Source organism: Eleutherodactylus coqui, chromosome 2 (genome assembly GCF_035609145.1).
Source record: "Eleutherodactylus coqui strain aEleCoq1 chromosome 2, aEleCoq1.hap1, whole genome shotgun sequence".
NCBI lineage: Eukaryota > Metazoa > Chordata > Amphibia > Anura > Eleutherodactylidae > Eleutherodactylus > Eleutherodactylus coqui.
Window position 1 is genome coordinate 319,569,904 of NC_089838.1, and position 27,862 is coordinate 319,597,765.

The window sequence follows — 27,862 nt, forward strand, 5'->3', positions numbered from 1 at the left end:
AAACCTCTGGCTTTGTAAGTCTCCTGGATAGTTAATCTAATCTATCTAGCTATTGTATCTTTTGAGGCTGCCCTGCCTTTATTGGTGCCTTGAAATTGGATTAAAAAATTTTCTGATTTCCGAAAAGGCTGAGTAATTCGTAAGTAGGCTTTTACTGTTCTATGGACATCCAGACTATGTAGTCGCTGTTCCTTATCGTTACTGAAATTTGGACAAAAGGACAGTAGTACTATCTCCTGATTCATAAGGAAAGGGGACATGACTTTTGGTAAAAAGTCTGGAGTATTTTTAAATATTACGCGGTCCTCTAAGATTCTTAGATAGGGTTCTATGCTCGATAAAGCCTGTAACTCATTGATTCTCCTAGCGGATGTAATAGCAATCAGAAATGCCACTTTCATGGATAAATTTCTAATAGAAATTTGTTTAATGGGTTCGAACGGGGGGCTCACAAAGGCCTTCAAGAACCACATTAAGATCCCATGCGGGTGTTAATCCCCTCACAAAAGGTTTTAACCTATCTGCTCCCTTAAAGAACCTTTTTATCCATCTATTTTTCATTAGTCTAATATCAAATAGGGCACTAAGAGCTGTCGTCTGTACCGTAATGCTCTAGGGCTGAGACCTTTATCCAATCCTGCTTGCAAAAAATCTAGGATTTTAACATAATCCATGTAATCTATATCCGGACTCTCTGGTTTATACCAGACACAAAATTTTACCCATACTTTATAATACATTTTTGAAGTAACTACTTTCCGACTCCAGAATAAAGTGTCAATCACCTAATCGGAAAGTCCTTGTTTCTTTAGCCTCTGCCTCTCAGCAGCCAGGCCATCAATTTTAACCAGTGGTTTCTCTGAAATAATACTGGGCACTGGGATAGGAGCTCTTCCCTGAGGGGTAGTGCTATCAGGGATTGTATTGCCAGGACGTTCAACATCGGATACAATGGTCTTTTTGGCCAAGGCTGGGCGATGAAGATTACAGTAATCCGACTGAGTATGATTTTTTGTAGACATCTGGCTATCAAAGGTAGAGGAGGGAGCGCATAGGCCAAGGACGTTTCCCATTTCTGGGATAGTGCGTCTAATGCTAACGGGTGGTCTGCAGGATCTAATGAAAAGAAGTCCCGGCATTTGGCATTTTTCCTTGTTGCAAACAGGTCTATCTGTGGTAGACCCCACTGGTCCGTAAAATATCGGAATACCTCTAGGTTGAGGGCCCAGTTTCCCGAATCCAACCTTTTTCTGCCTAGGAAATCTGCTACTTGATTTTGTGCTCCTTTTAGATGAACTGCCGAAAGGGATGCGGTGTTGTCCTCTGCCCACGCTAGGATTCTGTTCGCCAGATGCTATAAACGAGGGTGCCGGGTGCTTTCCTGGTGGCGGAGGAAGGAAACTGTAGCCATATTATCTGATAACATTTTTACGTGTTTACCTCGTAATAAGTCTTCCGATCTGATTAGGGCCTCCCAAACCGCCCTTAATTCCCTAAAGTTTGAGGAGTGGGCGCTAGTGAATCTAGACCAGGAACCCTGCAAGACTTCACCCGCCACTTGGGCTCCCCAGCCCGTACTGCTGGCATCCGTGGTCACAGTGACACAAGGAGATAATGACCACTGGACTCCTTTCCCCAAATTTGAGGGTGAGAGCCACCAGACTAGGGATTTTTTTACCCATTGAGGTAGCTCAAATTTTTCATCCAGGGAACTTTGGGATCGATCCTAAGATGCCAAAAGTTTTTTCTGCAGGGGTCTGGAATGAAATTGGGACCACGGTACTGCTGGAAGGCAAGCCGTCATTAGGCCTAAGATGCGCATCGCTTCCCTTACTAACACATATTTTTTCTTTTTAAATTTCCGAATCTCTCCCCTAACAAGGGAAACTCTAGAGCTTGGTAAAAAGGACCTACTTTTTCCTGAAACCAGAAGGATCCCTAGGAATATCTTTCTAGTCTCTGGAATAAAACTGGATTTCTCGTGATTGACAATCCAGCCCAAATTTTTGAGAAGGTCTAGAGTCTGTTTTAGATTGGATCTCATGGAGTTTGCATTGTTTATGATTAACAGTAGATTATCCAAGTATGGAATGATCTTGATTTTTCTTTTCCGAAGAATACTAATTGGCCCTATCGTAACTTTTCTTGGACCCTATTGTGAATATTCTTGGAGCTGAGGAGATGCCAAATGGCAAACAAACAAATTGAAAATGATAAATAATGCTATTTATGAAAACAGCAAATCTCAAATATTTCTGAAATACTGAACGGATAGGAATATGAAAATATGCGTCCTTTAGATCTATTGTGCACATAACATTACCGGAGCCTATTAAGGGGACCGTAGAGCATATGGTTTCTATTTTAAATGTATAGTTATTCATGTACGTATTCAACGATTTGAGATTCAAAATAATTCTAAAGGAGCCATTTGGTTTTGGAACTAAAAATATACAGCCGAATCTTTTTTTCCGAGCGGGCAGGTACTCGCTAAGGGCAATGCTCGATCGAGTAATTGTCCTTAGCGAGTATGTTCGCTCATCTCTAATTATAACATTATAATAGACTTAAAGACATTCAATATGATTGTGGTTTCTTTACAGACCAATATCAACGGCGATTTTGTGGTCAATGCAAAGGGACGTGGGCACGCTACACTTACGGTAAGACTATACAAAACCTTAGAGTATGCTTCGCAGATAACTATAGGGGGTCTAAAAGCCGTTATTATGTGAGACACAACTCAGCGGTCCCGACAGGAGACACCGACCTACCGCCAGCACAGATCCACTGTCCTGACAGGAGACACCGACCTACTGCTACCACAGATCAGCAGTCCTGACAGGAGACACCGACCTACCGCCGCCACAGATCAGCAGTCCTGACAGGAGACACTGACCTACCGCCACCACAGATCAGCTGTCCTGACAGGAGACACCGACCTACCGCCACCACAGATCAGCTGTCCTGACAGGAGACACCGACCTACCGCCACCACAGATCAGCAGTCCTGACAGGAGACACCGACCTGCCGCCACCACAGATCAGCAGTCCTGACAGGAGACACCGACCTACCACTGCCACCACAGATCAGCAGTCCTGACAGGAGACACCGACCTGCCGCCACCACAGATCAGCAGTCCTGACAGGAGACACCGACCTACCACTGTCACCACAGATCAGCGGTGCTGACAAGAGACAACGACCTACCGCCGCCAACACAGATCAGCGGTCCTGACAGGAGACACTGACCTATCATCACCACAGAGATCTGGCAGGCTGAAGGACCTGTGGTGATGTCACTGCTGTGGGAGGAGCCATTCTGGAGTTTGGTAGTACAGTATACTGGATAAGCCAACAGAAACTACCAGGACCTGTAATGACGTCACCGCCCTGTGATCACCTGTGTGGGTGGAGTCAGGAATCACATGACTAGGGCCTCATCACTGTATCCAGGAGCTGTGTGTGTCATGTGTGCAGACAGCATAAATGTAGTAGCGCTGCAAGTGGCTATTTGCCTAATATGCTGTGCGTGTAATGTGTATAGTCAGCATGGATGCATTTCATGTAGCAGAGCTAACTTTGTAACATGCGCATGTACTGTGGCACAGCTGTGTCTGTCACATGCATATAATGTAGCAGAGCTGTGTTTGTACCTTGCACATGTCATGTCTTTCAGGCACATGTCACGTACCAAAGCTGTGTCTGTGACGCGCATGTCAGGTAGCAGAGCTGTTTCTGTGTCGTGCATGCCATGTAGCAGAGCTGTCTCTGTCAGGTGCATGGCATGTAGTAGAGCTGTGTGTCTCTCACACGCCCATGTACCACAGCTGTGTGTATGTGATGTGCATGTAGCAGAGCTGCGTGGTGCAGAAACACTAGTACTACAATTTCCTAATAATTACTAGTCATCTGAAGAAACATCACATCTACTGCTCCTGGTTAGATATTTCTCCCTGAAAAGGGCCTTAAAAACCTGGTTGTAAGTTCCTAACAGATTTTTACCTCTCTGAACAAGCCAAGGACATGGCCCACGGCTGTAGTATTAAACTAACTGCAGACTGTTATAGTCGCACTAATTCATACCAAGGTATGTTCTTTGGTTCTGAATGCTAAGGGCTACCCAACAAGCCACTTTGTCTTGCCCAAGGTATTTTAGCTAGGGTGCAGAACTAAAACTTTTAATATAAAAGGAAACTAACTACATCTCTGAGCCATACCGTATCTCCGATTTTGTTCCATTACCTGCCATATTATGGAGGTTTTCATCCATAGAAACATTGCTTCTAGGAGGAAACACAATGCCTCGCAGAAGCAGAATATTGTGGTCCAAGATGTTCCTACAGGTCAGTAATACAGACACATAGGAACATTAGGTGTCTGGTGTAATTGCCGATCACTATGTGAAAGCATAACATTGATAAGCTTGCATAATGACATTTTCTGATTATTTCCTTAAAGGGGTTGTCCAGGATTAGAAAAACATTCATTTAGAAGCAGCGCCATCTGTCCATGGGTTGTGTCTCACACTGCAGCTCAGCTGTATTTACTTCAGTAGAGCTGAGCTACGGTGCGAGACACAACACAACCCATTAACAGGTGGCGTTTTTTATAAAAAAGCTGCTGCTTTTTTCTAATCCTTGACACCCCCAATTCCACATGCATGATGATGATTATTTCTTGTCTAGGTGATGGCCGTTTACTATGAATTAGAAAAAGAAACGGAAAAAGAATGTGACAACTTTGATCTGTCGGTCACCGTACATAAGGAACCTCTTGGTAAGTGTGAAACGTGTTCCTTGGAATATTTGTCTACTGGGTCCGCTACCCAGGACCTTGGCTGATCAGTTATTTGTCAAGTTGCTCCATCAGTGTATTGAGCCGATAAATTACAGTAATCACACAGCTCCGTTCTCTGTAGTGGTGTAACTTGGTATTGCAGACAAAGTTCTCATTCCCTTTAATGGGAAATTTACCTGAAAGACTATGCTGGGCCACTTCAGAGAAAGCTATGCATGTCCTGTAGCATATCGGCTCCAAACACTGACAGAGCAGCCAGATGGTTGAATCTAACTAATCAACTACTGATGATCCATGCTGAGGATAGGTCATCAGTAATTTACTGTGGAAAATCCCTTTAAGATGGATGTAGATATATTGTGAAATGTCTTAGCAGATCCAGGCAGTTTTTGGTGGAATCTATCAACAATCTAATGTTTAAGATGGATCTGGCAACGTATATTTCATGTCTTTGTCTGGCTCTTTACTGTCCTTTGGAAGAGATCATGGCTGGTGAAAGCACTTAAGAGCAGTTCAGGAGAAGACGCGGCTGGACATGCCTGAGACCCGGCAGCGGCGGAGAGGTGAGTATATATTTTTCTTTTATTTGTTTTTGTTTTTTTTTTTTACACATTCTAGGGATGATTTTTAGGGAAGGGCTTTTTTAAAACCCTTCCCCGAAAATCACTGCAGGCCTTGCTGGCAGCCCATTGCTTTCAATGGGGCTGCAGAAGCACCAGCCCCATTGAAAGCAATGGGAGAACATTGCGCTCCTGTGCCACAGCTGTGACACCTATGGCAAGTGAATTCTTCACCCCCACGGGCAGTCCCCTTGTCGCTGGACATTGTGACAATGCTGTCAGTGTTCAGTTATGAGGGGTCTAAGATATGAATTACTCTGAGGCCCTGGTCTGGGGTTTAGTCCGGTTTAATTATGCGGTCTGTTGTATAGAAGAGTCCAGGTGCTGAACTGGCCGCCTGCAGTCGAGATCTGTCACTAGTAGAAAACATTTGGCGCATTCTAAAACAAAAACAAATCCAGCAAAGACGACCCAGGACTGCTGAGCAGCTAGAATCCTACATGAGACAAGAATGGGACAACATCCATCTCCCAGAACCTGAGCCATTGGGCTTCTTACTTCCCAGACAATTACAGAATATTGTAAAATGTTACATGCTACATAATGGTAGACTCGGCCCTGCCCCAACTTTTGTGAGATGTGTTATTGCCATCAATCTCTAAATGGGTTAATGTTTTTAAAGTTTCACCTTCTGATATGTGTTCTATGGTAAATAAAGTAAAGTTATATGAGATTTCCAAATCATTGCATTCTTGTTTTTCCTCACATTGCTTACATTTTAGGCAGTGTCCCAACTTCTTCAAAATTGGGCTTGTATTTGGGGTTCTTGTTTGAAGTCTGAATTTATTTTGGGGTCTGCTCTGGGGGGTGAATGGTTTTTATGACCTGGTCTGGGTCTGAATTCATTTTTGGTTTTAGACAGATTTGAATTCATTTTGCAGTCTGTTTTTAGGGCTAAACTGAATTTAAGCTCTTGCATGGGGTCCTAAATTAATTTATGTAGGTATTAATTCATTATGACGTGCGGCCTGAAAATTACATAGCTTAACCTCTCCAAAAAACCTATTATCTTGTCCATCATTTTACATTAGATGGAGATTAGTATTTTCCTTCCAAGAATTACTAATTGTGAGCTGGTGATAACCTTTATAATATACTAGCTTACCCGTCGCGCATTGCTGCGAAGACAGACAGACATACATTTGTTTTTATATACATAAATAAAAACCAATCACAGAGCAGCTTTCATGTTACCTCAGCGGTATAATATATAACAACCAATCGCAGCGCAGCTTACATGTTACCTCAACGGTATAATATATAACAACCAATCACAGCACAGCTTTCATGTTACCTCAGCATTATAATATATAACAACCAATCACAGCACAGCTTTCATGTTACCTCAGCTTTATAATATATAACAACCAATCACAGTGCAGCTTACATGTTACCTCAGCAGTATAATATATAACAACCAATAACAGCACAGCTTTCATGTTACCTCAGCGGTATAATATATAACAACCAATCACAGCACAGCTTTCATGTTACCTCAGCTTTATAATATAGAACAACCAATCACAGCGAAGCTTTCATGTTACCTCAGCAGTATAATATATAACAACCAATCACAGCGCAGCTTTCATGTTACCTCAGCAGTATAAGAAATAGCAACCAATCACAGCGCAGCTTTCATGTTACCTCAGCGGTATAAGAAATAGCAACCAATCACAGCGCAGCTTTCATGTTACCTCAGCAGTATAAGAAATAGCAACCAATCACAGCGCAGCTTTCATTTTATCTCAGCAGTATATGAAAGAGCAACCAATCACAGCGCAGCTTTCATTTTACCTCAGCAGTATAAGGAATAACAACCAATCACAGTGCAGCTTTCATGTTACCTCAGCAGTATAAGAAATAGCAACCAATCACAGTACAGCTTTTATTTTACCTCAGTTGGATAAGAAATAGCAACCAATCACAGTGCAGCTTTCATGTAACGTCAGCAGTATAAGAAATAGCAACCAATCACAGCGCAGCTTTCATGTGACTTGAGCAGTATAAGAAATAGCAACCAATCACAGTACAGCTTTTATTTTACCTCAGTTGTATAAGAAATAGCAACCAATCACAGTGCAGCTTTCATGTAACCTCAGCAGTATAAGAAATAGCAACCAATCACAGCGCAGCTTTCATGTGACCTGAGCAGTATAAGAAAGAGCTACCAATCACAGCGCAGCTTTTATCTTCCCTCAGCAGTATAGGGAATAGCAACCAATCGCAGCGCAGCTTTCCTTTTACCTCAGCAGTAAAAAATTGCAACCAATCACAGCGCAGCTTTCATTTTACCTCAGCGGTATAAGAAATAACAAGCAATCACAGCACTGCTTTCATGTTACCTCAGCAGTATAAGAAATAGCAACCAATCACAGCGCAGCTTTTATGTTACCTCAGCGGTATAAGAAATAGCAACCAATCACAGTGCAGCTTTCACTTTACCTCAGCAATATAGGAAAAAGCAACCAGTCACAGCGCAGCTTTCATTTCACCTCAGCAGTATAAGAAATCGCAACCAATCACAGCGCAACTTTCATTTTACCTCAGCAGTATAAGAAATAGCAACCAATCACAGCGCAGCTTTCATGTGACCTCAGCAATTTAGAAAGTAACAACCAATCACAGCGCAGCTTTCACGTTACCTCAGCAGTATAAGAAATAGCAACCAATCACAGCGCAGTTTTCATGTTACCTCAGCGGTATAATATATAACAACCAATCACAGCACAGCTTTCATGTTACCACAGCGGTATAATATATAACAACCAATCACAGCACAGCTTTCATTTTACCTCAGCAGTATAAGAAATAGCAACCAATCACAGCACAGCTTTCATGTTACCTCAGCAGTATAATATATAACAACCAATCACAGCGCAGCTTTCATTTTACCTCAGCGGTATAATATATTACAACCAATCACAGCACAGCTTTCATTTTACCTCAGCGGTATAATATATAACAACCAATCACAGCGCAGCTTTCATGTTACCTTAGCAGTATAATATATAACAACCAATCACAGCACAGCTTTCATTTTACCTCAGCGGTATAATATATAACACCCAATCAGAGCACAGCTTTCATGTTACCTCAGTATAATATATAACAACCAATCACAGTGCAGCTTTCATGTAACCTCAGTAGTATAAGAAGTAGCCACCAATCACAGCGCAACTTTCATGTTACCTTAGCAGTATAAGAAATAGCAACCAATCACAGCACAGCTTTTATTTTACCTCAGCATTCTCAATATCCAGCAATTGTCTTGTGAAACATTCAGCGGATGCATCATTTTGTAGTTAAACACTCATCCCGTTGCTCGTAATGCCTTTTGCTTTTGTGCTTGAGGTGGAAATCAAACGATCTTTGTCTGGGGGGCAGAACTGTCGACGACGCTCGCACGCGCGGCACCTATCCTAGGATAGTTGTACTATGCCAGTAATCTTCCCAGGAGTGTACTCAACAACTTCCCAAAGTCTCATGGCAATTGGATGAATGGTGTAGTAATGCATAAAGGACAAACAGAAAGACAGACAGACATACATTCATTCCTTTTTATTTATATAGATTACAATTATGGCTGATGCACACCAGATTTCTGAACTCATCCAACCTTCATCCATTTTGGAAGAGACTGATCTAAGACCAATAAATAATCATGTTCACAGATATCTTCTGAACTAATAGGTTGATGATTAGAGATGAGCGAGCACCAAAATGCTCAGGTGCTCGTTATTCGGGACAAAAATTTCGCGATGCTCGAGGGTTCATTTCGAATAACGAACCCCATTGAAGTCAATGGGCGACCCGAGCATTTTTGTATTTCGCCGATGCTCGCTAAGGTTTCCATTTGTGAAAATCTGGGCAATTCAAGAAAGTAATGGGAACGACACAGCAACGGATAGGGCAGGCGAGGGGCTACATGTTGGGCTGCATCTCAAGTTCCCAGGTCCCACTATTAAGCCACAATAGCGGCAAGAGTGCCCCCCCCCCTCCCAACAATTTTTACTTCTGAAAAGCCCTCATTAGCATGGCATACCTTAGCTAAGCACCACACTACCTCCAACAAAGCACAATCACTGCCTGCATGACACTCCGCTGCCACTTCTCCTGGGTTACATGCTGCCCAACCCCCCCCCCCCCCCGCACGACCCAGTGTCCACAGCACACACCAAAGTGTCCTTGCGCAGCCTTCAGCTGCCCTCATGCCATGCCACACTCATGTCTATTTATAAGTGTGTCTGCCATGAGGAGGAACCACAGGCACACACTGCAGAGGGTTGGCACGGCTAGGCAGCGACCCTCTTTAAAAGGGGCAGGACGATAGCCCACAATGCTGTACAGAAGCAATGAGAAATATAATCCTGTGCCACCGCCATCACGAGCTGCACACGTGGGCATAGCAATGGGGAACCTATGTGTCACACACTATTCATTCTGTCAAGGTGTCTGCATGCCCCAGTCAGACTGCGGCTTTTTATAAATAGTCACAGGCAGGTACAACTCCGCAATGGGAATTCCGTGTGCACCCATAGCATGGGTGGCTCCCTGGAACCCACCCGCTGTACATAAATGTATCCCATTGCAGTGCCCTGGACAGCAGAGCTAACGTCAGATTAAATGCAGGTGGGCTTCGGCCCAAACTGCATGCCCCAGTCAGGCTCGAGTTTTTTATAAGTATACACAGGCACGTACATCGCCCTAATGGGAAGTCCATGTGGACCGACAGCATGGCTGGGTCCCAGGAAGCCACTGGCGGTACATAAATATATCCCATTGCATTGCCCTGCACAGCTGAGGTAACGTCAGATAAAATACAGGTGGGCTTTGGCCCACACTGCATGCCCCAGTCAGACCGGGGTTTTTAATACATAGACACAGGCAGGTACAACTCCCTAATGTAAAGTCCGTGTGGACCGATACCATGGGTGGCTCCCTGGAACCCACTGGCGGTACAAAAATATATCCCATTGCAGTGCCTTGGCCAGCAGAGCTAATGTCTGATTAAATACAGGTGGGCTTCGGCCCAAACTGCATGCCCCAGTCAGGCTCGAGTTTTTTTATAAGTATACACAGGCAGGCACATCTCCCTAATGGGAAGTCCATGTGGACCGACAGCATGGGTGGGTGCCAGGAAGCCACCGGCGGTACATAAATATATCCCATTGCAGTGCCCAGCACAGCTGATGTAACGTCAGCTTTAATGTAGGTGGGCAAAAATTTTTTATTGGATTACACTGTAGGCGAGAGCCCCAAAAAATTGGTGTACCAACAGTACTAATGTACCTCAGAAAAATTGCCCATGCCCAACCAAGAGGGCAGGTGAAACCCATTAATCGCTTTGGTTAATGTGGCTTAATTGGTAACTAGGCCTGGAGGCAGCCCAGTTAAAATAAAAATTGGTTCAGGTGCAAGTTTCAACGCTTTAATGAGCATTGAAACGTATAAAAATTGTTTAGAAAAATTATATGACTGAGCCTTGTGGGCCTAAGAAAAATTGCCCGTTCGGCGTGATTACGTGAGGTTTCAGGAGGAGGAGCAGGAGGAGGAGGAGGAATATTATACACAGATTGATGAAGCAAAAAGGTCCCCGTTTTTGATGGTGATACAGAACAATGCTTCCATCCGCGGGTGCAGCCTACGTATTGCTTAGGTATCGGTGCTGTCCGCTGGTGAAGAAGAGAAATATGGGGAAATCTAGGCTTTGTTCATCTTGATGAGTGTAAACCTGTCGGCACAGTCGGTTGACAGGTGGGTACTAGAGATGAGCGAACGTACTCGTAATGAGTACTTACGCACCCGAGTACCGCCATTTTCGAGTACTTCAGTACTCGGGCGTAAAGATTCGGGGGACGCCGGGGGGCGGGGAGCGGCGCGGCGGTGCGGGGGGGAGCAGCGGGGAACAGGGGGCAGCCCTCTCTCTCTCCCTCTCCCCCCCACTCCCCACTGCTACCCCCCGTGCCGCCACGGCGCCCCCCGAATCTTTACGCGCGAGTACTGCTGTACTCGAAAATGGCGGTGCTCGGGTGCGTAAGTACTCGTAACGAGTACGTTCGCTCATCTCTAGTGGGTACGCTTATCCGTGATGATTCCCCCAGCCGCACTAAACACCCTCTCTGACAAGACGCTAGCCGCAGGACAAGCAAGCACCTCCAGGGCATACAGCGCGAGTTCAGGTCACGTGTCCAGCTTTGACACCCAGTAGTTGTAGGGGGCAGAGGCGTCACCGAGGACGGTCGTGCGATCGGCTACATACTCCCTCACCATCCTTTTACAGTGCTCCCGCCAACTCAGCCTTGACTAGGGAGCGGTGACACAGACTTGCTGGGGAGCCACAAAGCTGGCAAAGGCCTTGGAGAATGTTTCCCTGCCTGCGCTGTACATGCTGCCTGATCTCTGCGCCTCCCCTGCTACCTGGCCCTCGGAACTGCACTTCTGCCACTAGCGCTGTCGGATGGGAATGTTACCATCAGTTTGTCCGCCAGGGTCCTGTGGTATAGCATCACTCTCGAACCCCTTTCCTCTTCGGGTATGAGAGTGGAAAGGTTCTCCTTATACCGTGGGTCGAGCAGTGTGTACACCCAGTAATCCGTAGTGGCCAGAATGCGTGTAACGCGAGGGTCTCGAGAAAGGCATCCTAACATGAAGTCAGCCATGTGTGCCAGGGTACCTGTAAGCAACACATGGCTGTCCTCATTAGGAAGATCACTTTCAGGATCCTCCTCCTCCTCCTCCTCCTCAGGCCATATACGCTGAAAGGATGACAGGCAAGCAGCATGGGTACCCTCAGCAGTGGGCCAAACTGTCTCTTCCCCCTCCTCCTCATGCTCCTCCCCCTCCTCCTCAACGCGCTGAGATATAGACAGGAGGGTGCTCTGACTATCCAGCGACATACTGTCTTCCCCCGCCTCCGTTTCCGAGTGCAAAGCGTCTGCCTTTATGCTTTGCAGGGAACTTCTCAAGAGGCATAGCTGAGGAATGGTGACGCTAATTATTGCAGCATCCCCGCTCACCATCTGGGTAGACTCCTCAAAGTTTCCAAGGACCTGGCAGATGGCTGCCAACCAGGCCCACTCTTCTGTAAAGAATTGAGGAGGCTGACTCCCACTACGCCGCCCATGTTGGAGTTGGTATTCCACTATAGCTCTACGCTGCTCATAGAGTCTGGCCAACATGTGGAGCGTAGAGTTCCACCGTGTGGGCACGTCGCTCAGCAGTCGGTGCACTGGCAGATTAAACCGATGTTGCAGGGTCCGCAGGGTGGCAGCGTCCGTCTTGGACTTGCAGAAATGTGCGCTGACCCGGCGCACCTTTCCGAGCAGGTATGACAAGTGTGGATAGCTTTTCAGAAAGCGCTGAACCACCAAATTAAAGACATGGGCCAGGCATGGTACGTGCGTGAGGCTGCCGAGCTGCAGAGCCGCCACCAGGTTACGGCCGTTGTCACACACGACCATGCCCGGTTGGAGGCTCAGCGGCGCAAGCCAGCGGTCGGTCTGCTCTGTCAGACCCTGCAGCAGTTCGTGGGCCGTGTGCCTCTTCTCTCCTAAGCTGAGTAGTTTCAGCACGGCCTGCTGACGCTTGCCCACCGCTGTGCTGCCACGCCGCGCGACACCGACTGCTGGCGACGTGCTGCTGCTGCTGACACATCTTGATTGCGAGACAGAGGTTGCGTTGGAGGAGGAGGAGGAGGAGGAGGGTGGTTTAGTGGAGGAAGCATACACCGCCGCAGATACCAGCACCGAGCTGGGGCTCGCAATTCTGGGGGTGGCTAGGATGTGAGCGGTCCCAGGCTCTGACTCTGTCCCAGCCTCCACTAAATTCACCCAATGTGCCGTCAGGGAGATATAGTGGCCCTGACCGCCTGTCAGTAACCCCGTTGGTGAGGGCACGTACAATGTTGCGGGAGACGTGGTTGTGCAGGGCTGGGATGGCACATCGGGAAAAGTAGTGGCAACTGGGAACCGAGTAGCGCGGGGCCGCCGCCGCCGCCATCATGCTTTTGAAAGCCTCCATTTCCACAAGCCTATACGGCAGCATCTCCAGGCTGATCAATTTGGCAATGTGCACGTTTAACGCTTGAGCGTGCGGGTGCGTGGCGGCGTACTTGCGCTCAAACAGTTGTGCTAGCGACGTCTGGACGCTGCGCTGAGAGACATTGCTGGATGGGGCTGAGGACAGCGGAGGTGAGGGTGTGGGTGCAGGCCGGTAGGCACTCGTGCCTGTGTCCTCAGAGGGGGGTTGGATCTCAGTGGCAGGTTGGGGCACAGGGGGAGAGGCAGTGGTGCAAACCGGAGGCGGTGAACGGCCTTCGTCCCACCTTGTGGGGTGCTTGGCCATCATATGCCTGCGCATGCTGGTGGTGGTAGCTCCCCAGCTGATCTTGGCGCGACAAAGGTTGCACACCACTGTTCGTCAGTCGTCAGGCGTCTCTGTGAAAAACTGCCACACCTTAGAGCACCTTGGCCTCTGCAGGGTGGCATGGCACGAGGGGGCGCTTTAGGAAACAGTTGGTGGATTATTCGGTCTGGCCCTGCCTCTACCCCTGGCCACCGCACTGGCTCGGCTTGTGCCCACACCCTGACTTGGGCCTCCGCGTCCTCGCCCGCGTCCACGTCCTCTAGGCCTACCCCTACCCCTCAGCATGCTGTATTACCAGTAGTGCAGAAACAGAACGCTGTAATTAAATGTGCCGCTTATTGGCCTGTGGTTGGAGGCTGACTTCGCTTACGGAACGCACAGCAGAGCCAGGAAAGAATTTTGCGCAAGCCTGCTGTAACACTTAGCTGGCTGCGTATGAATTAGGACAACTACCCCCAGCAGAGACCCAGTACACTGAGGACGGTCACAGGCAGCCCAAATAGATTTTTTTTCCCAAATGTTTTTGGAAAGGCCCACTGCCTATATACACTAAATATGTCTTCTGTCCCTGCCTCACCACTACTGGCCCTGGACTATGTAAAATTACTGCAGACTGTTTCACTGTGGACAGGAATACAGCGGTGATGTAACAGGCAACACAGAGCCAGGAAAGAATTTTGCGCAAGCCTGCTGTAACACTTAGCTGGCTGCGTATGAATTAGGACAACTACCCCCAGCACAGACCCAGTACACTGAGGACAGTCACAGGCAGCCCAAATAGATTTTTTTTCCCAAATGTTTTTGGAAAGGCCCACTGCCTATATACACTAAATATGTCTTCTGTTCCTGCCTCACCACTACTGGCCCTGGAGTATGTATAATTACTGCAGGACGCAATGCTCTGCACGGCCGATATACAAAAAAAAAAAAAGTGTGCAACACTGCAAAAAGCAGCCTCCACACTACTTCACACGGTTAGATGTGGCCCTAAGAAGGACCGTTGGGGTTCTTGAAACCTAAAATAACTCCTAACACTCTCCCTATAGCAACTGCAGCAAGACAGCACTTTCCCTGATCTCCGTCAGAATGCATCTGTGGCAAGCCGCGGGAGGGGCCGATTTATATACTCGGGTGACACCTGATCTCGCCAGCCACTCACTGCAGGGGGGTGGTATAGGGCTTGAACGTCGCAGGGGGAAGTTGTAATGCCTTCCCTGTCTTTCTATTGGCCAGAAAAGCGCGCTAACGTCTCAGAGATGAAAGTGAAAGTAACTCGAACATCGCGTGGTACTCGCCTCTAGTAACGAGCATCTCGAACACGCTAATACTCGAACGAGTATCAAGCTCGGACGAGTACGTTCGCTCATCTCTATTGATGACCGAATACATTATTAAAATGATGTAATCTCGTTATCCAGCTTGAATGAGAACGTCAACCCAACTAATGAAATCCTGAAATATTTATAATATATGTTGAAGAATTCTGATGATATACTGTATATGCCCCTATGTGATATAGGCGTGTTTTTAATATCTGATTATAACGTACTTCTATGTTTTCATCTTCTAGCACCTAAACCGGATGTTTTGGAGACAATGTCTATCAACATCTGCTTCAGGTTGGTCTACAATGATTTATGGGGCTTTTGTTAAAACAACTGAAATCAACTGACAGAGATATAAACTAAAGTCAAAAGTACTTTATACTTAAAACAATACTTCAAATGCAGAACTCTGTGGCCACACTCTGTATTAGGGATGAAACAATAAATTCGGTCTCAATCACTCGCTACCCAAAATGTGTATTCACCCCAGACTTCACAACAAAATATAAATGACACCCCAAACCAGACCCAAAAATTTACCCCCGAACAAAGCAAAAACAGTTCAGTTTCCTGACCAAACCTCTTTACTTACTTACCACTCTCCATTCCCAAGTCTTACGTAACTCTGGGCAGAGTCTCACACTACACTTGCCTTTAGCCCCTTAGTGACGGAGCCTTTTTTTCCCCTATTTTTTTTTTCCTCCCCCCAATTTTAAAAATCGTAACTCCTATATTTATCCATCGATCTAGCTGTATGAGAGCTTGTTTATGTGGGAAGAGTTATATTTTTCAATTGCACTATTTAATGTACCAAATAAAGTGGAGAGAAATGGAAAAAAAAAAAAACAGACATTCTGCCATCTTTCTACAGCGTACAAACTGCAACAAAAACGACATGATAACTTAACTCTATGGGTCAGTACTAGAGATGAGCGAACGTACTCGGTAAGGGCGATTTCGCAATCGAGCACCGCGATTTTCGAATACTTCACTACTCAGGTGAAAAGTACTCGGGTGCGCTGTGGGGCGGGGGGTTGCAGAGGGGAGTGGGGGGGTAGCAGCGGGGAACAGGGGGGAGCCCTCTCTCCCTCTCCCCCCCACTCCCCGCTGCAACCCCCCGCTCACCCACAGCGTACCCGAGTACTTTTCACCCGAGTAGTGAAGTACTCGAAAATCGCGGTGCTCGATTGCGAAATCGCCCTTACCGAGTACGTTCACTCATCTCTAGTCAGTATGATTACTACAATACCAAATTTATATCGTTTTATTTTTTTGCTGCACTACTATTTTTTTTTTTTTATTTAATTTTTTTTTATGATGTTGTGTCTCCATCTTCTGCGCAGAATAACTGTATTTTTCGTCGACATAGTTCTGCAAGGGCTCATTTTGTGCGGTACGTCTTTTTGCTTGCTTTTTATTACATTTTTGCTTGCCGACAGGGTGACTAAAAAAGCATATTTCTGGAGTTCTTTATTTTTTTCAGGGACAAAGGTTACCGTGTGTGGTAAATAATGCATTACTTCAATAGATTGGACTTTTTCGGACACGGCGATACCAAATATGTAGTTTTGTTATTTAGATTCTTTTATTGCAAATATGACAAAAGGTTTTTTTTTGTTTTTTTTTTTAACTATTACTTATTTTAATCTCTTAATAATTAGTAAAACTTATTTTTCTTCTTACATTATCTTTTAGTCCCACTAGGGAATCACAACAACTTGCGATGCTTTGATCGCTCCTGCAGTATGATGGAATGCCATAGCATTACATCATACTACGATCTGACAGGCGACCTACCAAACAACCCACGGAGATGGCTTAATAGGCATACTGTCAAGACAGCCCTGAGGCCTTTCAGAAGGCCCAAGGCTGCCATGATTCCCACAAGGCTCACTGCGATCTCATTGTGGGGGATTTAAATGTCGCTGTCAGAGTTGACAGCGGCTTTTAAAGGGTTAACAGCCCTGATCGCCCACGCGGCTTGTCGGGGTTGTTGCCCGCGGGTGTCAGCTGTAAGAAAAAGCTGACGCCCGCATTGTATGAAGAGAGATAGTATCGCGATCTCCCTCTATACACGCCCCCTCCTGTTCACATCCTGCAGCTGCAAAACACTATAGGGTCGTCACTAAGGGGTTAATATCTCAAACCAGACCCTAAAATAAAGTTACATCCTACACTAAACCCCAAAATTATTTTAGGCCCCACACTAGGTCATGAAAAGGAATCCAGACCCCTGGCCAGATATACCCTTACCATTCCAAATACTTGGGTGTGACACATGACATGTTTAAGACCAACAATTTTGAAGTCAGTTTGTGTACATTGTTAGTCAGTAGCTACAACTGGGCATTTCTGCACCTTTTAAATTTCATTCACCCCCTTACATATAAAGAGGTGGTGAGCAACTCAGACAGGGCATATATTCTGCATTGAAGTCCAATTACAAACCAGGACTTTCCTCTTTACCTTCTTTCAGCTCTACTGATGACTGAAATCCATTGATTACATATGTTGTGGTTCAGCCTTGACAGGTCAACCACCTACCTCTTGCTACATAGAAAGTGAAATAATGACGTCTTAGTGCCAACCCTGTAATGTTAGATACTATATGCTGGATATTAACATTAGTGATGGCATCAAACTGATCTATATATCCAAAGCCGTGGGTTAACAAATGCTTGGGATATTCTCAGACATCGCAAACCTGTGGATGCCACCATGTCCATCATTGATGTTTCCATGATGACTGGATTCTCCCCAGATGAAACAGATCTCAATAAGGTGAGTAGGATATAGAGCATGCATTATAGCAGATCTTCTCCACTATTTTTTGTGTACATCTGAGTATTACTGGTAAAAAGCAAATATTTCTTAAAGAAGCTTGTGGCTTAAAGATCAATGCTAGTACATTGTTGTCTTAACCAAAACATTATCTTCTCCAGCTTAAGAATGGAGTGGACCGGTACATCTCTCTCTATGAGATAAACAAGGGAGCACTTGATAAAGGATCTCTGATCATCTATCTGGATCGGGTAAGAAGTCAATTATATCTATCTTCCAACCTGCTTAGGGACAAAATTAAGAGATTCCTCCATTCTCATTGGTTTCCAATGCGTGGGAGGCAAGAAATGGGGTTGGCTAGTAGTGCTGCAGAGTTGGCCTGATCAACTTATTGGTAGTATGATTCTGCTACTGGAACAACTACAGACTGTGGACATTTCAACATTCTAACACCACATGTCAACTAAGATGCAACTCCTCAAAGGGATGTTGAGAAAGAGGAAGGAGCCGTGACCAGAGTCATGCCGTGTCCTGTGGACTCAAGAGGAGAGGGACCATCCAGCTTGTTATCAGAGTTCAGAAGCCTTCATCTGTGATGTTATTGGGTGCCTATGGCATGGGCCGCTAAAACATCTTGAAAGGCACCATCAATGCTGACCAGTATATAGACGTTTTAGATCCAGATAACGGCTCTTTCAGGGAAGGTCTTGCATATTTCAGCTAGACAATGCCTAACCACATACTGCATTCATCTCAGAAGAAAAGTCCGGGTGCTGAACTGGCCACCTGCAGTTCAGACCTTTCACCAATAGAAAACATTTGACGCAGTATGAAACAAAGAAGTCGGCAAAGACGACCCAAGACTGTTAACCGGCTGGATTCCTACATCAGACAAGAATGGGACATTCCTCTCCCAAAACTCCAGCAACTGGCCTCCTCACTTCCCAGCTGTTTAAAGACTGTTGCATAAAGAAGAAGTGATGCTATACAATGGTAGACACGGCCCTGGCCCAACTTTTCTGAGATGTGTTGCTGCCATCAATTTCTAAGGAGGAGTTTTTTTTTCATGCAATAGAAAAATGTCTCACTTTCAACTTCGGATATCCGTTTTACGTTTTATTATGAATATGGTTATATGAGATTTCCAAATCATCGCATTCTTTTTTTCTCTACATTTACATTTCACAGCTTCCCAACTACTCTGGAATTGGGATTGTAGCCAGGGATCTAATTCTCCCAGTTGTAGTCTTGGTTCTCCTGCTCTCCAATGCTGGACATGGCACAATCTTCACCAGGAACAGCAGCTGTTTGATGGAGCTTATTTAGTTTGTTCGGCCATAGAATAGGATGCAGCAGTAGCCAAAGGTCTTTCGCGGGTCTTCATTCTCCTTTAAAAACGTGGTTTTCTTAATAGCCTCTATGGAAGGGAAAGCCAGTAATTTTCTTAAGAAAAAGACAAACAGCTGCACTTGTACAATATCTCGCAAATGTAATATAGCAGCCAACTGTAGAGGTCATACACTCTTTATGTGATTGGACCAGTTAGATGACCACCTAACACACACAAATTTCCCAGGGAATAAATTATTGCATTTTTCCATTTTAAATGGGTTATTTAATGATATAAAAGTGTTGTACTACTTGGCGTATTAATGAGATCGGGTGTGTCAGTTCAAGGTTAGCCAAGAATATGTATCCCAGTGGGATAAGAACAGTTCCTTAAAAAAGATAATACATCTTTTCAAAGAAACGATGTAACCTCTAGAGTGGTGGTCTACTACCCTGCACTTGGAGGGGGAAAGTAATGTTACCGGATGCTTTCCTTTTTTGTAGTTCTGCAGGTTCTCTGGGCCCATCCTTGGTTCTCCAAGATGGTTGCACACTTTTCTGACTACACAATGCACACTGGCCTTTGATACTGTTTTACAACACCAATGCACTATACCTGCTCCCTGACTGGCCCAACGTGAGCAGTCAGTGTTGGCCAATCCAAAAAGCAGGATGAAGTATCTACCTACCAATGCACAATATGTATTAGCTAGTGAGAAAAGCGATGCGGCCATCATAGAAGACTAGAGAGGGGCCCTGAGAACTAGCGGATCTGTGGCAGAACTACGGGAAAGGAGAGTGACAGGTAATATTACTCCCATCCTCTGGTCCTCTAGACAGTAGCTTTAATTTTTATCAGATCACCTCATAGCCTTGCTTGTGGTACGGTCGTTGGATTGAGATGCTGTCATGAGACCCTCACCACCTCTGTCATCATAGAATTTGGACATCACATTCCTCCGTAGAAAAACTTAAGTCATTCCCCCTCCCTCAACACACACCCTACACATATTACCATCCCAGACTCAGTAAACCCAAAGTCAATTGTGGATTGGACAAAACCTACAGGAGTCTGGGGAGGGCTCGCCTTCTTGTAGGAACCTCCCTATGAACCTTTATCCCTCAGGCTTGGACTAGGGATACATTATTACGCTTTACATTATTAGGTTTCTAGTTTGCAAAATCTCCAAATAATTATTTGCCCATATCTGAAATGTATAATTCAGTTGGTAGTAGCAGCTAGTCCCAACCCAGTTACTTGGAACTGTATATGTCCTAGTGCCAAGTCAGGGATTTTTCTACTGAGGCTCCAGAATGTTAGAGTAATCCATTTCACATAGGGAATATGGCTGGGACTAGTTGGGGACGATCACTTACAACTTTCTTCAGAAGTTTTTTTTTTTATTTCTGCAGGTTTCGCACACAGAGCAGCAATGTTTGAAGTTTAATCTTAACAAATATTTAAATACGGGCCTTACCCAACCCGGATCAGTCAAAATCTACGACTATTATTCACCAGGTAACTTTACAGATTTAATAAACTGCCAGAAGATAAATGAAAACCTCTAGTTCTCTGATCACTATGGATGGCAATGTACTGTTAAAGCAACAAACCATACATATAAGCCAACCTTCCTGCTTCATGTTGCTTACATTCACTTATGTAGACTGGGAAAGGGTCAACAGAGTCATTTCATTATCATTGGAGGTAAGATCTACTGCACTTCTGGAGGCTGATATAAAACAGGAGAGATACTATACATACAAATAACGCTCTGTATGCAGCTGCACTGCTACTTCCTGGTCTCTAGGGTAGGTGTTGTACTCCATGTCTAGTAACACTTTCATGACCATGAAAGTTTTCCAGGGTTAATAAACAGACAGCCTATTCTTAAGACAAGTCATCAATATCAGCTTGGGGAGGGAATCGACTCTTTATTTTCCAGGCACAAATCCATACTTTTGGCAGTGGCGGTGCCTGGTACTACAGCTCATTGGATCTCAGCCCCATTCAAGTGGATATAAGTGAACTGCAATACCAGGCATAGCCACAAGCAAAAATATGGAGCTGTGCTTGGAGTGATGTAGTCCCTTCAACCAGCTCATTGGCAGGGGTGTATGTTGGAACTTCATAGATCTGATATTGATTGCCTATCCTAAGAATGACCAATTAAATTAGTAGTCACCAAAAATCCATTTACCTTTCATTTATTGCATGTGACCTGAAGCACAGACAACCTGTTGTACTGACAACACGGGATGGGTAATTGTGCCTCCAATAAGGCTGCTAAGGGAAGTTTTTAGCCTCGAGGACGCAGTGGTAACTTGTAACTGCTGGGCCCCAGTGTAAAATCTTTAACATTGCCCCTCAGCTACGGTATAATTCTTTATTTACATTACTGTTCTCCTTTATGGGCCCTCTAAGGCTCCAGCGCCTGAGTGCAACCGGGCCCTCTGCACCTACTATAGTTATGCAACTGAATGCAGACCAATTTTTATATCATTGCACGACTAATGCAATGACTCATTTTTGCTCAGATTTGAGGTTGTCTTTTGTCCATTTCAGAGTGTGTTTTTTGATTGTATAGCTTAGCAGTACATAAAAGCCTTTATAGAGGATAGTCTGGTTGCTTATGAATACATATTCTTTAATATGGGTTTGTCAGATAGAAAGTCCTCGGTAAGTAACCTATTTGAGATTCCTCGGGTCTTCTGATTAAATCAGAACTGCCATTGCCATGAGGGCGGGCAGATATTTGTTGTACAGGATGAATTTACATCCTCTTTATGATGATTATAACCAGTAAGGCTCTTCTCTCCCCCAGAAAGCGGCTGTCGTAAATTCTACCACTACGAAGAAGATAACAAATTGCTTGGTCGCATCTGTCATGATAAAGTGTGTCAGTGTGCTGAAGGTAAAGCATATTTGCCAACTCTCCTGTGAGTGTCCTGTAAGAAGCGGAGATGTCTGTATTTTGAGGTGTAGGCTGGTCTGGAATCTTTATTTGGGGGAGTCTCAGGTTCAAATGCTGTAGGTTACGGGTGTGCACCATATAAATGGGTGGGGAATAAGGATAAAATGTTGTGCACCACTGCATGTGTCTCCTTTTACAATCTTCCACATATTCCTTCTCCAAAACATTGGCAAGTATGATGTAAAGTATTCGTGGAGGTTAGTTTAATAGACTAGTTTTGTATATACGCCTTACTTTATCTTTTTTACCACTCTGTACCATATGGTTTTTTTTAGGAAACTGTTTGATGAGTCAGGATACAGAAAAACGCAGCGTCGTGGATCGAATGGTGACCGCCTGTGAATATGGAATGGACCATGGTGAGCTGTGACTCTACAATCAACTGCAGTGTTATGCCCCCACCCCACCTTGCTCATCCCCTTCCCCATCAGATCTTACTTTAACTGCATGTTTTCACCAATCCACTGGATAGGTGAAAAATGAAAGACTGATTGAGGCCCGACCACTTGGATCTCCACTGATCTCAAGCACAGGGAACCCATGGCTATATCCAGCTGTCCCACTTAGAATGAATGAATGAAACCCCACTGTGCACGCATGATCACTTCTCCATTTAATCTCATCCTCTCTGCAGGGAGTGCAGTAAGCCCACAGTGAAAATGGCGGGGGACACAGGACTCCTGTTTTTGAGATTGGTACACATTCTAGCAGTTGGGCTGCCATTGATTTATCATATTTCACCTATCCAGTGGATTGGTGAAAACCTTCAGTCTCCAGAATATCCCTTTAAGGCTCAACAGACAAAGGGCTGTAGGAGCAGTAATCTCAAGAAAAATGGACGCACTAAGCAATGTCCCTACAGTGCCCAGTGGCAAATACAGACCTGCATATGGCACTAACACGAGGCTACTATGGTGAGCCAAACAAAGTCAGACAAAATCCACATGGCACCTCATCTGCTAGATCAATAATCCATAACATAGCAGGTGATGTGCTAGATAAATATTGTAGGGTTTTCCTTACTTCAGATTTGGGTAAAAGCATAGCCGATGGTCCGCTACCATCGTGAAGGATCTTTTGTTCTTCGGATTAAGACTGGCCAACAGATTTCGGGGAAATGTTCCAAGTGGTAGAGACTAGAGATGAGCGAGCACCAAAATGCTCGGGTGTTCGTTACTCGGGACGAAATTTTTGCGATGCGCGAGGGTTTGTTTCGAGTAACGAACCCCATTGAAGTCAATGGGCGACCCGAGCATTTTTGTATATCGCCGATGCTCGCTAAGGTTTCCATTTGTGAAAATCGGGGCAATTCAAGAAAGTGATGGGAACGACACAGCAACGGATAGGGCAGGCGAGGGGCTACATGTTGGGCTGCATCTCAAATTCCCAGGTCCCAGCCACAATAGCGGCAAGAGTGGGCCCCCCCCAACAACTTTTACTTCTGAAAAGCCCTCATTAGCATGGCATACCTTAGCTAAGCACCACACTACCTCCAACAAAGCACAATCACTGCCTGCATGACACTCCGCTGCCACTTTTTCTGGGCTACATGCTGCCCAACCCCCCCCCCCCTGCACGACCCAGTGTCCACAGCACACACCAAATTGTCCCTGCGCAGCCTTCAGCTGCACTCATGCCACGCCACACTCATGTCTATTTATAAGTGCGTCTGCCATGAGGAGGAACCGCAGGCACACACTGCAGAGGGCTGGCACGGCTAGGCAGCGACCCTCTTTAAAAGGGGCGGGGCGATAGCCCACAATGCTGTACAGAAGCAATGAGAAATATAATCCTGTGCCACCGCCATCAGGAGCTGCACACGTGGGCATAGCAATGGGGAACCTATGTGCCACACACTATTCATTCTGTTAAGGTGTCTGCATGCCCCAGTCAGACTGCGTTTTTTTTATAAATAGTCACAGGCAGGTACAACTCCGCAATGGGAATTCCGTGTGCACCCACAGCATGAGTGGCTCCCTGGAACCCACCGGCTGTACATTAATGTATCCCATTGCAGTGCCCATCACAGCTGAGGTAATGTCATGTTTAATGCAAGTGGGCTTTGGCCCACACTGCATGCCCCAGTCAGACTGGGGTTCTTTAGAAGTGGACACATGCAGTTACAACTTCGTGTGGACCCACGGCATGGGTGGCTCCCTGGAACCCACCGGCGGTACATAAATATATCCCATTGCAGTGCCCAACACAGCTGATGTAATGTCAGCTGTAATGCAGGTGGGCTAAAAATTAATTGGATTACACTGTAGGCGAGAGCCCCCAAAAATTGGTGTACCAACAGTACTAATGTACCTCAGAAAAATTGCCCATGCCCAACCAAGAGGGCAGGTGAAACCCATTAATCGCTTTGGTTAATGTGGCTTAATTGGTAACTAGGCCTGGAGGCAGCCCAGTTAAAATAAAAATTGGTTCAGGTGAAAGTTTCAACGCTTTAATGAGCATTGAAACGTAAAAAAATTGTTTACAAAAATTATATGACTGAGCCTTGTGGGCCTAAGAAAAATTGCCCGTTCGGCATGATTACGTGAGGTTTCAGGAGGAGGAGCAGGAGGAGGAGGAGGAATATTATACATAGATTGATGAAGCAAAAATGTCCCCGTTTTTCATGGTGATAGAGAACGATGCTTCCATCCGCGGGTGCAGCCTACGTATTGCTTAGGTATCGCTGCTGTCCGCTGGTGAAGAAGAGAAGTCTGGGGAAATCCAGGCTTTGTTCATCTTGATGAGTGTAAGCCTGTCGGCACTGTCGGTTGACAGGCGGGCACGCTCATCCGACTATACACGCTGAGAGGATGACAGGCAAGCAGCATGTGTACCCTCAGCAGTGGGCCAAGCTGTCTCTTCCCCCTCCTCCTCATGCTCCTCCCCCTCCTCCTCCTCCTCCTCAACGCGCTGAGATATAGACATGAGGGTGCTCTGACTATCCAGCGACATACTGTCTTCCCACACCTCCGTTTCCGAGTGCAAAGCGTCTGCCTTTATGCTTTGCAGGGAACTTCTCAAGAGGCATAGCAGAGGAATGGTGACGCTAATGATTGCAGCATCCCCGCTCACCATCTGGGTAGACTCCTCAAAGTTTCCAAGGACCTGGCAGATGTCTGCCAACCTGGCCCACTCTTCTGTAATGAATTGAGGAGGCTGACTCCCACTACGCCGCCCATGTTGGAGTTGGTATTCCACAATAGCTCTACGCTGCTCATAGAGCCTGGCCAACATGTGGAGCGTAGAGTTCCACCGTGTGGGCACGTCGCACAGCAATCGGTGCACTGGCAGATTAAACCGATGTTGCAGGGTCCGCAGGGTGGCAGCGTCCGTCTTGGAGTTGCGGAAATGTGTGCTGACCCGGCGCACCTTTCCGAGCAGGTATGACAAGTGTGGGTAGCTTTTCAGAAAGTGCTGAACCACCAAATTAAAGACATGGGCCAGGCATGGCACGTGCGTGAGGCTGCCAAGCTGCAGAGCCTCCACCAGGTTACGGCCGTTGTCACACACGACCATGCCCGGTTGGAGGCTCAGCGGCGCAAGCCAGCGGTCGGTCTGCTCTGTCAGACCCTGCAGCAGTTCGTGGGCCGTGTGCCTCTTCTCTCCTAAGCTGAGTAGTTTCCGCACGGCCTGCTGACGCTTGCCCACCGCTGTGCTGCCGTGCCGCGCGACACCGACTGCTGGCGACGTGCTGCTGCTGACACATCTTGATTGTGAGACAGAGGTTGCGTAGGAGGAGGAGGAGGGTGGTTTAGTGGAGGAAGCATATACCGCCGCAGATACCACCACCGAGCTGGGGCCCGCAATTCTGGGGGTGGGTAGGACGTGAGCGGTCCCAGGCTCGGACTCTGTCCCAGCCTCCACTAAATTCACCCAATGTGCTGTCAGGGAGATATAGTGGCCCTGCCCACCTGTGCTTGTCCACGTGTCTGTTGTTAAGTGGACCTTGGCAGTAACCGCGTTGGTGAGGGCGCGTACAATGTTGCGGGAGACGTAGTCGTGCAGGGCTGGGACGGCACATCGGGAAAAGTAGTGGCGACTGGGAACCGAGTAGCGCGGGGCCGCCGCCATCATGCTTTTAAAAGCCTCCGTTTCCACAAGCCTATACGGCAGCATCTCCAGGCTGATCAATTTGGCAATGTGCACATTTAACGCTTGAGCGTGCGGGTGCGTGGTGGCGTACTTGCGCTTGCGCTCAAACAGTGGTGCTAGCGATGTCTGGATGCTGCGCTGAGAGACATTGTTGGATGGGGCCGAGGACAGCGGAGGTGAGGGTGTGGGTGCAGGCCAGGAGACGGTAGTGCCTGTGTCCTCAGAGGGGGGTTGGATCTCAGTGGCAGGTTGGGGCACAGAGGGAGAGACAGTGGTGCAAACCGGAGGCGGTGAACGGCCTTCGTCCCACCTTGTGGGGTGCTTGGCCATCATATGCCTGCGCATGCTGTTGGTGGTGCCTCCCCAGCTGATCTTGGCGCGACAAAGGTTGCACACCACTGTTCGTCGGTCGTCAGGCGTCTCTGTGAAAAACTGCCACACCGTAGAGCACCTTGACCTCTGCAGGGTGGCATGGCGCAAGGGGGTGCTTTGGGAAACAGTTGGTGGATTATTCGGTCTGGCCCTGCCTCTACCCCTGGCCACCGCACTGGCTCGGCCTGTGCCCACACCCTGACTTGGGCCTCCGCGTCCTCACCCGCGTCCATGTCCTCTAGGCCTACCCCTCAGCATGCTGTATTACCAGTAGTGCAGAAACAGAACGCTGTAATTAAATGTGCCGCTTATTGGCCTGTGGTTGGAGGCTGACTTCGCTTACGGAACGCCAGGAAATAATTTTGCGCAAGCCTGCTGTAACACTTAGCTGGCTGCGTATGAATTAGGAGGACAACTACACCCAGCACAGACCCAGAACACTGAGGACAGTCACAGGCAGCCCAAATAGATTTTTTTCCCCAAATGTTTTTGCAAAGGCCCACTGCCTATATTCAATAAATATGTCTTCTGTCCCTGCCTCACAATATATGTCTTCTGTCCCTGCCTCACAATATATGTCTTCTGTCCCTGCCTCACCACCACTACTGGCCCTGGAGTATGTATAATTACTGCAGGGCGCAATGCTCTGCACGGCCGATATACAAAAAAAAAAATGTGTAACACTGCAAAAAGCAGCCTCCACACTACTGCACACGGTTAGGTGTGGCCCTAAGAAGGACCGTTGGGGTTCTTGAAGCCTAAAATACTCCTAACACTCTCCCTATAGCAGCTCCGGCACCAACAGCACTTTCCCTCCTCTATGTCAGAACAAATCTGTGGCGAGCCGCGGGAGGGGCCGATTTTTATACTTGGGTGACACCTGATCTCACCAGCCACTCACTGCAGGGGGGTGGTATAGGGCTTGAACGTCGCAGGGGGAAGTTGTAATGCCTTCCCTGTCTTTCTATTGGCCAGAAAAGCGCGCTAACGTCTCAGAGATGAAAGTGAAAGTAACTTGAACATCGCGTGGTACTCGTCACGAGTAACGAGCATCTCGAACACGCTAATACTCGAACGAGTATCAAGCTCGGACGAGTACGTTCGCTCATCTCTAGTAGAGACCTTTTTATCCCTTTGAGATATGTATATTGTGCTGAATTTCATTGATGGTCTCCAACATCTTCCAGTAGGACTTCTTTAGACT

General features: G+C 46.5%; 1 protein-coding gene across 1 annotated transcript in view; it reads left to right on the forward strand.

Annotated features, from left to right (window-relative positions):
- The window catches only part of LOC136612970 (venom factor-like), a 194,473-nt gene that overhangs the window by 161,337 nt on the left and 5,274 nt on the right, over positions 1-27,862 (forward strand). The window contains exons 31-38 of the mRNA XM_066593745.1: positions 2,604-2,663; positions 4,689-4,779; positions 15,355-15,403; positions 17,803-17,890; positions 18,052-18,141; positions 20,633-20,738; positions 22,045-22,134; positions 22,470-22,553. Of these exons, the coding sequence (XP_066449842.1) occupies positions 2,604-2,663; positions 4,689-4,779; positions 15,355-15,403; positions 17,803-17,890; positions 18,052-18,141; positions 20,633-20,738; positions 22,045-22,134; positions 22,470-22,553 (658 nt within the window). The remainder of the gene's footprint in view (positions 1-2,603; positions 2,664-4,688; positions 4,780-15,354; positions 15,404-17,802; positions 17,891-18,051; positions 18,142-20,632; positions 20,739-22,044; positions 22,135-22,469; positions 22,554-27,862) is intronic.